This window comes from Pristiophorus japonicus, chromosome 5 (assembly GCF_044704955.1).
Source record: "Pristiophorus japonicus isolate sPriJap1 chromosome 5, sPriJap1.hap1, whole genome shotgun sequence".
Classification (NCBI taxonomy): domain Eukaryota; kingdom Metazoa; phylum Chordata; class Chondrichthyes; family Pristiophoridae; genus Pristiophorus; species Pristiophorus japonicus.
The window spans coordinates 212779410-212792529 of record NC_091981.1 but is presented as its reverse complement, the minus strand read 5'-3'; the positions used below and the strand labels follow the sequence as shown (position 1 = coordinate 212792529).

The 13120-nt window shown below is 48.3% G+C and overlaps 1 protein-coding gene across 1 annotated transcript in view; it reads left to right on the top strand.

Annotated features, from left to right (window-relative positions):
• The window catches only part of LOC139264584 (tomoregulin-1-like), a 283148-nt gene that overhangs the window by 229898 nt on the left and 40130 nt on the right, over positions 1–13120 (top strand). Inside the window, exon 5 of the mRNA XM_070881292.1 lies at positions 8507–8603. Within this exon, the coding sequence (XP_070737393.1) occupies positions 8507–8603 (97 nt within the window). The remainder of the gene's footprint in view (positions 1–8506; positions 8604–13120) is intronic.

Below are 13120 nucleotides of genomic sequence, written 5' to 3'. Positions count from 1 at the left end.
AGTACCCCCAGGTCCCGCTGTACTTTGCAATCTTTCTCCATTTAAATAATAACTTGCTCTTTGATTTTTTTTCTGCCAAAGTGCATGACCTCACACTTTCCAACATTACACTCCATCTGCCAAATTTTTGCCCACTCACTTAGACTGTCTGTCCTTTTTCAGATTTTTTGTATCCTCCTCACACATTGCTTTTCCTCCCATCTTTGAATCGTCAGCAAACTTGGCTATGTTACACTCAGTCCCTTCTTTCAAGTCATAAATATAGATTGTAAATAGTTGGGGTCTCAGCACTGATCCCTGCGGCATCCCACTAGTTACTGGTTGGGAACCAGAGAATGAACCCTTTATCCCGACTCTCTGATACTATGATCGCTGTTCCTGAAATGGTCACCTACTGACACTTGCTCCACGTGAACTGCCTCATTCCCCAGAACCAGATCCAGCAATGCCTTCTCCTTCGCTGGGCTGGGAACATACTGGTCAAGAAAGTTCTCCTGAACACACTTCAGAAATTCTTGCCCCTCTCTGCCATTACACTATTATAATCCCTGTCTATATTAAGGTAGTTGAAGTCCCCCATTATCACTACGCTATAGTTTTTGCATCACTCTGTAATTTCTCTGCAAATTTTCTCCTCCATATTTTTCCCACTTGTTGGTGGCCAATAGAATACAGTAGTGTAATGGCACCGCTAATTTTCTTAACTCTAACCAAATAGATTCTATCCTTGACCCCTTCAGGACATCCTCTCTCTCCAGCATTGTAACATTCTCCTTAACCAATATTGCCACACCACCTCCTATCTTTCCTTTCCTATCGTTCCTGAACAACCTATATCCAGGAATATTTAATACTCAATCTTGCTCTTTTTTGCCAGGTCAAATTCATATTCCCAAATGGCTATTTGCACCTGCAGCTCACTGACCTTGTTTCGTGCGTTCACAGATATACACTGTAAACCTATCTTAGACCATCCTGTGTTCTCTCTTAGTCTGACCCCACTTAATACCTTACTATTTCTTACCTTAGTGCTATCCGTCTCTCCCAATCCTTTGTGCCCTTTGTTTTTCCTTTCTAATGCTACATTCTGGTGCCCATCCCCCTGCCAACTTAGTTTAAACCCTCCCCAACAGCAATAGCAAACCTCCCCACAAGGATATTGGTATTGGATTTAGATGCAAGCCGTCCGGCCTGTAGAGATCCCACCTCCCCCAGAACCAGCCCCATTGCTCCAGGAATCTTAAGTCCTCCCTCCTGCATCTCTCCAGCCATACATTCATCTGCTCTAGCCTCCTATTTCTATACTCACTAGCTCTTGGCACCATGAGTAATCCAGAGATTACTACCTTTGAGGTCCTGCTTTTAAATCTTTCTCCTACCTCCCTAAAATCTGCCTGCACGACCTCATCCCTCTTTGTACCTATGTCATTGGTACCAATATGAACCATGACCTCTGGCTGTTCATCCTCCCCCTCAGAATGATCTGCAGCTGCAGACATCCTGAACCCTGGCACCAGGAGGCAACATACCATCCTGGAGTCACGTCCGTGGCTGCAGAAACGCCTGACTGCTCCCCTAACTATTGAATCCCCGACCACTCTTGCTTTGTTTTCCCTGTCTTCCTCCTCTCCCACCGACCCCACCCCCACCCCCCCTGTACAGCTGAGACACTTGTGGTGTCATGTGCAATGTATGCACCTGTGAGTATGCTCACAGGTTTGTAGAGCTGTTGCATTGTGAGTGGCTTAGCCAGTCACGTGATGTTGACAAGACTTAATAAAACACAAGTCAGTTGGGTCTAGGTCATCCATGATGAGGTTTGCAGTTGTGAGCCTAGTGGATAAAATAGAAACATAGAAAATAGGTGCAGGAGTAGGCCATTCGGCCCTTCGAGCCTGCACCACCATTCAATATGATCATGGCTGATCATGCAACTTCAGTACCCCATTCCTGCTTTCTCTCCGTACCCCTTGATCCCTTTAGCCATAAGAACCACATCTAACTCCCTTTTGAATATATCTAATGAACTGGCCTCAACAACTTTCTATGGTAGAGAATTCCACAGGTTCACAATTCTCTGAGTGAAGAAGTTTCTCCTCATCTCAGTCTTAAATGACTTACCCCTTATCCTTAGACTGTGACCCCTGGTTCTGGACTTCCCCAACACCGTGAACATTCTTCCTGCATCTAACCTGTCCAATCCCATCAGAATTTTATATGTTTCTATGAGATCCCCTCTCATTCTTCTAAACTCCAGTGAATATAAGCCTAGTCGATCCAGTCTTTCTTCATATGGCAGTCCTGCCGTCCCGGGAATCAATCTGGTGAACCTTCACTGCACTCTCTATATAGCAAGAATGTCCTTCCTTAGATTTGGAGACTGAAACTGAACACAATACTCCAGGTGTGGCCTCACCAAGGCCCTGTACAACTGCAGTAAGACCTCCCTGCTCCTATACTCAAATCCTCTCGCTCTGAAGGCCAACATACCATTTGCCTTCTACACCGCCCGCTCACACTGCCACCCAGCTTAGTGTCATCTGCAAACTTGGAGATATTACATTCAATTCCTTCGTCCAAATCATTAATGTATATTGTAAATAGCTGAAGGCCCAGCACTGAATCTCGCTAGACCCTCGGTCCTCTAGTATTTCTGGAAGGTTATTTGTGTCTTCCTTAGTGAAGACAGAACCAAAGTATTTGTTCAATTGGTCTGCCATTTCTTTGTTCCCCCTTATAAATTCACCTGAATCTGACTGCAAGGGACCTACATTAGTCTTCACTAATCGTTTTCTCTTCACATATCTATAGAAGCTTTTGCAGTCAGTTTTTATGTTCCCTGCAAGCTTACTCTCATATGCTTTTTTCCCCCTCCTAATTAAACCCTTTGTCCTCCTCTGCTGAATTCTAAATTTCTCCCAGTCCTCAGGTTTGCTGCTTTTTCTGGCCAATTTATATGCCTCTTCCTTGGATTTAACACTATCCCTAATTTCTCGTTAGCCACGGTTGAGCCACCTTCCCCGTTTTATTTTTATGCCAGACAGGGATGTACAATTGTTTGAAGTTCATCCATGTGATATTTAAATGTCTGCCATTGCCTATCCACCGTCAACCCTTTAAGTATCATTCGCCAGTCTATCCTAGTCAATTCACGTCTCATACCATGGAATGTGTACAGTGTTTGTTAAACCTTTGTTAATAAACCAATTAGTTCTTAATAGCAATGTGTTGCTATGAATTTCTAAGCAAAGAACCCATGAAGCAAATACGTTGCACCATAAACTTAGCTCTGGCTGTACTCGCCAGAGGAACCATCAAAACAGAATACTGCTTGGAGAGCGAGATGCACTCAGGGGACTCCTGCACTTCCTGCCTGGTCCTCCTCTTCTGTCTGGAAGTCACCCATTCCCTCTCTGCCTGTGCACTCCTTAGCTGCAGGGTGACCACCTCCTGAAATGTGCTATCCACATAGCTCTCAGCCTCATGGATGCACCTCAGTGATGCCAGCTGTTGCTCAAGCTCCAAAACCCAGAGCTCGAACTCCTCTAACTGATGACACCTCCTGCACACGTTGTTGTCCAGGACATGGAAAACGTCCTGGAGTTCCCACATGACACAAGATGTGCATGCAGCTGGGCCAAGCTGCCCTGCCATGCCTTTATTTATACGACTATTAACTAACTCCTTTTCTTTTTTTAAATTGACTTAACAGAAATAATTTGAAGACTTAAAATAAACAATCACCAACTACTCACCAATCGGCTGCTTCTCTTCCACTGACGTCACTCACCTCGCTCCCTAACACTCGCGCTTTCTCCGGGCTCTTGGGTCTAACTTTATCTGCGGCCGCTCCTCTCGCTCTCCCGCACGTCTCCTCTCGTGTCTATTAATTTCGAGACCTTGGGTTCTGTGGCTCCACTCATCCTTTTCAGTCAGACATCTCCACCGCCTTCCTGCTCTCCACCGAATTCCTGCGCTCACAAAATTCCTCACGCTGCTTGCGAATCATTCAGTTTGCGAATCTCCAAGCTCTCTCTCCAAGCTTTTCTTTTCTTTATCCATTTTTATTTTAAAGAATGCACATAAACTGATAGGCACACTTCCAGAGCGCACACACTTTGGGATGGACAGAAGTTACAACACTGTAATAGCGTCATTAATCAGTGTTTTCTTTCTGCATTAGGGTGGTGGTTAGCAAACCGGTAATAATAATAAGGAAGAAATACTGATTTTGTATGAAACTGTTATGTAATCTAATATTATCTCCAATAAATATTATTTGAATGACTGCCTATTATATCGAACACCTATTCATCTGTACAGAGAAAAAGGGAAGAGATGGAGAAATGTTTTTTTAGTGCTGTTGACATCAACTTTCATGTTTTCACCAACAGCAAAAATAATAAGTCCTACCATAATAACATTTTGAAACTATAATTAGAGATAACATAAGAACATAAAAATTAGGAGCAAGAGTAGGTCATTTGGCCCCTCGAGCCTGCTCCGTCATTCAATAAGATCATACCTCAACTCCACTTTCCTGCACTATCCTCATACCCCTTGATTCCCTTGATGTTCAAAAATCTATCGATCTTTGTCTTGAATACACTCAACGACTGAGCTTCCACAGCCCCCTGGGATAGAAAATTTCAAAAAGGAAAGCATTAGACTGCAGGAAGATATCGATGAACTGGTTAGTTGGGCAGAAAAGTGGAAAATGGAATTCAATCCGTTAAATTGTGAGGTGATGCATTGGGGGTGGCGGGGGGGAGTGTGTGGCGGGGAGACAAAGGGAATACACAATAAATGGGAGGATACTGAGAGATGTGGAGGAACAGAGGGACCTTGGAGTATATATATGTCCACAGATCCTTAAAGGTAGCAGGACAGGTCAATAAAGTAGTTAAAAGGCCGAGATGAGGGATAGAATATAAGAGCAGGGAAGTTATGCTAGAACTGTATAGAACATTAGTTAGGCCATAGCTTGAGTACTGCGTACAGTTCTGGTCACCACATTACAGGCAAGATGTGATTGCACTAGAGAGGGTGCACAGGAGATTTACGAGGATATTGCCAGGATTGGAAAATTTTAGCTATGAGGAAAGATTGGATAGGCTCGGGTTGTTTTCTTTGGACCAGAGGATGCTGAGGGGAGATTTAATTGAGGTGTATAAAATTATGAAGGGCCTAGATAGAGTGGATAGTGCTATTTCGCTTAGCAGAGGAGTCAATAACCAGGGGGCATAGATTCCAAGTAGTTGGTAGAAGGATTAGAGGAGAGATGAGGAAAAATGTTTTCATCCAAAAAGTGTTGTGGGGGGTGGGGGGGGGGGTCTGGAACTCACTGCCTGAAAGGGTGATAGAGGCAGAAATCCTCATCACATTTTAAAAGTACTTGGATGTGCACTTAAAGAACCGTAACCTACAGGGCTACAGATCTAGTGCTGGAAGGTGGGATTAGGCTGGGTAGCTCTTTTTTGACCAAAACGGACACGATGGCTGAATGGCCACCTTCTGTATCGTACTTTTCTATGATTCACCATCCTCTGAGTTATGAAATTTCTCCTCATCTCAGTACTAAAAGACCGACCCCTTATTCTGAGACTGTGACCCCTGGTTCTAGACTCCCCAGTCAGGGGAAACATCCTCCCTGCATCTACCCTGTCAAGCCCTGTAAGAATTTTGTATGTTTCAATGAGATCACCTCTCAATCTTCTAAATTCTGGAGAATATAGGCCTAGTCTACTCAATCTCTCCTCATAGGACAATACCCCCATCTCAGGAATCAGTCTGGTGAACCACTGTTGCACTATGGCAAGTATATCCTTCCTTAGGTAAGGAGACCAAAACTGTACACAATACTCCAGGTGTGGTCTCACCAGGGCCCTATATAATTGCAGTAGACATCTTTATTCTCATACTCAAATCCTCTTGTAATAAAGGTCAACATTTGCTTTCTTAATTGCTTGCTGTACCTGCATGTTAACTTTCAGTGAATCGTGTATAAGGACACCCAGGTCCCTCTGAACACCAACATTTCCCAAGCTCTCACCATTTTAAAAAATACTCTGCTTTTCTATTTTTCCTACCAAAATGAATAACTTCACATTCCTCCACATTATGTTTCATTTGCCATTTTCTTGCCCACTCACTTAGCTTGTCAATATCCCCTTGAAGCCTCTTTGCATCCTCCTCACAACTTACCTTCCCACCTAGCTTTGTAGCATCAGCAAACTTGGATATATTACATTTGGTCCTGTCATCCAAATCATTGATATAGATTGTGAATAGCTGAGGCTCAAGCACCGATCCTTGCGGTACCCCATTAGTTACAGTCTGCCAACTAGAAAATGGCCCGTTTATTCCTACTCTCTGTTTTCCGTCCGTTAACCAATCCTCAATCCATGCTAGTATATTACCATGAATTATGATTATTAACAAATATTACATTTGTAAGGTAGAATATAGATTTTGCAGTGTAACTCAACAAAACATAAATCCTATGTTTTGAAATTTGGAGACTAGAGCTAAGTCCACCAATGGTCTAACTTTATGTAAGCATGCGCTGCGATATTTCTTTAAAAACTTTACATTATAAATTACATATGAAATACCTAATATTAAGCACTATACAAGCCACTTAATCAAAGAAGCAGAATCCTGTTGACAAGTGTGGTTCACAGACAAAGGGCTAGAAATTCTTTGGCTCCCCGTTTGGGATGATAACTTTTGAAAAGTGAGAAAAGTATCGCCAGCCAATAATCCTTTTTTTGTCCAGAGAGAAGTGGAGCACTAAATCAAGCACCACCACTTCTCTTAGAGCGCTAAAGTGTGTGAGGGGGCGGTAGCGGCAGAGCGCTGAAGAATGTTCAGTGCAGTGCTGCCGGCATTAGAGGCTCCTTTCCTCGCTTAAAGGGAGGGGCCAATGATGGTTTGCAACATTCTTCTTGTTACTTCTGTGGGACCATGAGACTTCCATTACAGCCCCAGTCACTCTCAGAGAGTGGAGGGCTGCAATCGTGCAGCAATCAGCCGTCAAAAACATTCAGCAGGCACCAGACTAGTGCGAAGAATAAAGTTTGCCCTACCTAACCAGCACCGCCTTTAAATATTGCCCCCCAAGCGGCCAGTCGAGGTGACAATGCTTCCTGTTGCTGCTGTTGTTGACGTCCGGCGATGCAGTAGTGGGCGGGAGTGAATATCACGTCTGGGGCGATAACGGGGCACTGTGCACCTGATGACGTTACAATCTACGGGGTGCAACAGAGTGAGGCGGTAAGAGTTAGTGCCAGCGCAGAACCATCAAGGAAGTTCGCAGGTGTCGGTGAATTGACCGCGCCCAGTCGGTAATCCCTTAATGCCTCATTACCACCCCCGCAGGCACTAACAGGAGGCACAAAGCAGCCGAATTTCTCCACCAAAGTGTTATGGTATCAGGATGGATGGAATTTTCCCCTTAAAAATGGGTGGGTTAGGAGCGTGGGGTCAATTAAATTGAAAAAAATGGGATTCCCATTTCCGGTTTTAAAGTGCATGACGGGGGAGGGCAGCCAACCCGCTGCAAGGGGGCGGTACCTGACATTAAATATTGTAATGAGGCTGGCAGCCTCTTTTTTCACCTCCATTTTGAATTTAACTGCCTTTGGACGGGTTTCGTGAAACCCAGCAGTTAATCCGAGGCGGGGATTGCTGCATCCAGGATGTAAATGTTTTTATACCCACCTCCTGGATCCAGGGATCCTGACTAACCCAACCCCTGCGATCAGAGACACCCCCCAACGATCCCCAACCAGGTCGACCCCATGATCCCTCCACTCGTTTCTCAAGGCCTCTGATCCCCAACGTGAGCACCCCACCTCTACCGAAGATGCTGAGTCTGGCCACAATCCTCCTGTGGCCAACACTGATGCTCTCTTCCCCCACCCCAGCCGATAGTCCAGCCGACCCCTGCTCCACCCCCGAATCCCGATGGAGCCCATGCCGATTGCAGCCCACCCTGCCGATCCCCGGCCGACCATCCCCCACCCCAACCCCACTCCTGATCCTCAATCCCCTGCAGATCCTCCAATCCCTGGCTGATCCTCCAAAACCTTCCTGATCCTCGGCCGAAACACCACGTCTCTCCCCGTTCCTCAAACCCCCCCTCCCGATCCCCGGAGAACCCTGCCCACACTGCAATCATTGACCTCCACCCGATTCCCTGACCATGCCGATCCCATGACGACCCTGTGATCCCTCCTCCGGACTGCCCTCTCGCGTCTGAGGCCTACCTGCCCGCACATTCAAATCAGGCCCTGCCATTAGGGCCTGCTGCAATCCCGGCCTCTTCCCCACCCGCCTCCAGCCTGCCTCCCTTGAGAAAATTCCGGCCAGTTTGATCAGTGAACAGTTATTTTCCTGAATTATGTACAATATTAATGGAAGCATCGTTTGTTTGTTTCTATGTTACTTTTTTCCATATCTTGTCAGAAACATCTATTTATCTCTTAACATTATTTCTCTGCAGAATACGAGGGGTCAGGAACAGAAAGACGCCCAAAACACATGAAGTGTGGAAAATGCAAGTATGGGGCTGAATGTGACGAAGATGCAGAGGATATCTGGTAATTTATCTTTCAAAACCTGCAACAGAGGCAACATAACTGTAGTATAAAAGAAAAAACATTAATAACTTTCACTCCACTCAAAGCAAATGGCAATTGTTTGTGAATAAGTTGAAAATCTGCGCAAGGACATGCAGACATTTCATCTTGTGACCTCATTTGCAATCTGTTGATTTTTCCATAGGAATAGTTTTGGGTAGAATTTTATTGTACTTGACATCTACAACAAAGCTGTGAATAAACTTTTATTGGCTGAAGAGCCTTTCACAAAGGAGAATTATAGATGGATGAATCACTACCTCAGTTGCTGAACACTGGATTTACACTGGATTATGTGATTAAAAATGGCAACACACAAAAAGTGAAAACAATATGGATATGGATGATAAATGGAAATAAAATCAGAAGAAGGAAATAAGGATAAATATAAAATAAATATAAACAAATATAAGAAAGGATAATGGGAAAAGAAAAAATAGACAAGAACATGTTGCATTTGTATGGTTGAAATACCCAACTGCTGTTAACCTGTGGTCTATTTATTTGTATTCTCTCTCACACATACCTAGTTTTTCCTGTCATTTCTTTTTGCTAAGCATTACACTAAGTTATTCAAATGAAGACAATTGTTTCATGCTGTTTAAAGTAGGGTTCAGTATGTAACTGTGGAGAACTTTCCCCTCTAAAACTGTCCCACAATAGCAGAGTTCAAAATCAGACCTATGTTCAATATATACACATATTGGAGTCATATCCCACATGAGCCAGGAGTCATATATTGACACAGTTGCAATGAAGCAATGCTCTGATGATGTAGGGCACAGGTATCCTTTTGGAGCACATTTACTAGACAGCATTGAAAGTTGTAGAGCTAATCTTTGTTAAAGCAGGTTGGCTTTCGTTTTAACATGTCGCTCTTAACTTTTGCAGTGAAACTGTGCAGAATGAGAGTATGAATACTAATTCAGCTTTGTGAACCTATACATCACTGTACCTGTCTCTGTAGATGGTGGCACCAGTATAATCTAATCCTACGTTGTCATTTCACATTCATCAATAGTGTCCTATTGGACAGTTTATCAAATGGGAAAAATGGGTCTATTGATGTATTCATGATATACTGAAAATATGTTTCTGCAATACATCAAATGTATTATTTTAATCAGCAGATGTTGATACAGTTCATTATCCCTACTGTGAATTTCTTGCAAGGGAAGCACAACCGTCTCTCAAATGCTCTGTGTTACCCACCAAACATCCTTGAGTGAATACACACTGTTTGGAACAAACCATTCCAATAACGATAGCAGCCATATAGCATCACTCATACCACATATCTTATATTCTGCTGATGATAAAGAAGCTGACATGTGCCATGCCCTCCTTGTCTGAGCCTGGTAGAAAACTGCAGAAGTGTATTCAGGAAAAATTTGATTTAGGAAGGAAAAGGAGCAAAAGGAACATAACCTGGCATTGATTATTCGTTGAAAGTTTCCAGTAAAGCCATTATCAAGGCAAAGCAAAGACTGGGATGCAACTAAAGTGTTTGACAATAAGGTGAAACATTTTACACTAGCATTATGCAAACTATCGGTGAGGCAATATTTAATGGGCCCAAGTTTCCACACGCGCCTAGAACGGCGCAGTCCCGACCTGGACGCCCGTTTTTTGCGCCACAAAGTGCGCCTAAAAAAACCCTCCGTTTTCTCCACCTCTCTGCAGGTCCTCTGGCCCTCGGCGCAGCGCAGCACGAACTGTAGGGGGCGGAACCAGGTCCCTGCACTGAAAACAGTGCCGGGACCTCTGCACAGGTGCGCTACAGTGGGTATGCGTGCAGTAGCTCCAGGCGCCCGAAACTGTGGGAGAGGCCCGAAGCATGCATCCCCTAGCCCTGGCCGAATGGCCCCACTGAGGCTGCGTGAATAAGGCTCCTCCCACGGCCAGCTCCTGCTTCCCCCCCGCACCCCCCCCCCGGACCAGACCCGACACCCGCTCCCCCCGCCCCCTGCCTTCGGACCGGACCTGACACCCGCCCCCCGGACCGGACCCGACCCGACTCCCGCTCGCCCCCCCCACCTCCGGACCCGACCCGATTCCCGCTCCCGTTGCCCCCACCCCCCCCGACTGGACTCGACCCGATTCCCGCTCCCCTCTCCCCACCCCCCCGACCTGGACCGGACCCGACCCGACTCCCGCTCCCCACCCCCCCGACTGGACCCGACCCGACCTCCCCCCCTCCCCGACTGGACCCGACCCAACTCCCGCTCCCGTTCCACCACCCCCACGACTGGACCCGACCCGACCCGCGCTCCTGCTTCCGCTCCCCCCCCGACTGGACCCGCCCCGACCCGCGCTCCCGCCCCCCCGACCCGACCCGACCCCCCCCCACCTCCATTGGACCTGACCCGACTCCCGCTCCCGCTCCGACCCCCCCCCCCCGACTGGACCCGACCCGACCCGCGCTCCTGCCCCCCGACCGGACCCGACCACACCCCCCCCGCCCCTCCACTGGACCCGACCCGACCCGCGCTCCCGCCCCCCCGACCCGACCTGACCCCCCCCCCACCTCCATTGGACCTGACCCGACTCCCGCTCCCGCTCCGACCCCCCCCCCCCGACTGGACCCGACCCGACCCGCGCTCCTGCCCCCCGACCGGACCCGACCACCACCCCCCGCCCCTCCACTGGACCCGACCCGAACCGCGCTCCCGCCCCCCCGACCCGACCCGACCCCCCCCCACCTCCACTGGACCTGACCCGACTCCCGCTCCCGCTCCGCCCCCCCCCCGACTGGACCCGACCCGACCCGCGCTCCTGCCCCCCGACCGGACCCGACCCCCACCCCCCCGTCCACTGGACCCGACTCCCGCTCCCGCTCCGCTCCCCTCCGACTGGACCCGACCCGACTGGACCCGACCCGACCCGCGCTCCTGCTCCCGCTGCCCCCCCCACCCCCCCGACTGGACCCGACCCAAGCTCCTGCTCCCGCTCCCCCCCCCCGACTGGACCCGACCCGACCCGTGCTCCTGCTCCCGCTGCCCCCCCGACTGGACCCGACCCGACTCCCGCACCGCCCCCAGACTGGATCCGACCTGACCTCCCCCTCCCCGACCTGACCTCTCCCTCCCTCTCTCTCCCCCCCTCCCTCTCTCTCCCCCCCTCCCTCTCTCTCCCCCCCCTCCCTCTCTCTCCCCCCCCTCCCTCTCTCTACCCCCCCTCCCTCTCTCTCCCCCCTCCTCCATCTCTCTCCCCCCTCCTCCCTCTCTCCCCCTCCTCCATCTCTCTCCCCCCTCCTCCCTCTCTCTCCCCCCTCCCTCTATCTCCCCCCTCCCTCTCTCTCCCCCTCCCTCTCCTCCCCTCTCTCCCCCCCTCCCTCTCCTCCCCTCTCTCCCTCCCTCCCCCTCCTCTCTCTCTCTCCCTCTCTCCCCCCTCCTCTCTCTCCCTCCCTCCCCCCCCTCTCCCTCCCTCCCCCCCCTCTCTCTCCCTCCCTCCCCCCCCTCTCTCTCTCCCTCCCTCCCCCTCTCTCTCCCTCCCTCCCCCCCCCGCTCTCTCCCTCCCTCCCCCCCCCCTCTCCCTCCCTTCACACCCCCCTCTCTCTCTCCCTCCCTCCCCCCCCCTCTCTCTCCCTCCCTCCCCCCGACCCAAACCGAACCTCCCCGACCCGACCCAACACCACCTCCCTGTAAATCTGGTGCTGGGGACGGGCCCTGCCCGAGGTCTCGGGCCAGCCCGTTCAGCCTTCGGTCCCGAAAGGCCTGCCTGAAGCACTTTCACACAGGTAGGAAGATGGTTTATTTAATCTTTTCTTTGCTTATAAATGTTTATTCTGGTTGGATTTATTTGTATAATATTTGTATAAGTATAAATAAGGATTTATTATAGAATTTAATGACTTCCCTTTCCCCCCCTCCCCCCCACCTCGTTCTGGACGCCTAATTTGTAACCTGCGCCTGACTTTTTAATGTGTAGAACAGGTTTTTTCAGTTCTAAAAAAATCTTCACTTGCTCCATTCTAAGTTAGTTTGGAGTACGTTTTCACTGTGGAAACTTTGAAATCAGGCGTCACTGGCCGGACACGCCCCCTTTTGAAGAAAAAATTCTGTTCCAAAGTGGAATTGTTCTACCTGACTAGAACTGTAGAAAAAAAAATGTGGAGAATTGCGATTTCTAAGATAGTCTGTTCTCCACCAGTTGCTCCTAAAAATCAGGCGCAAATCATGTGGAAACTTGGGCCCAATATGTGTACAATTTGGGATGTCTCGCTTCAAAACAATAGCAACAACAAATTGCATTTAATCAGTAATTTTAACATCGAAAAATGTCCCAAAGTGCTCCACAGAGAAATCATTTTAAAAATTGGATCCACGCCAAAGTAAAAGATGATAGAAGAGGTGAAAAAAAACTTGGTCAAAGAGGAATGTTTTAAGGTCTTCAAAGGAGGAGAGAGAGGTAGAGAGATTTAGGGGGGAAAGACCTCCGTGGGTAAAAGCACGGCTGCCAATGGTGGGGTGAATGGG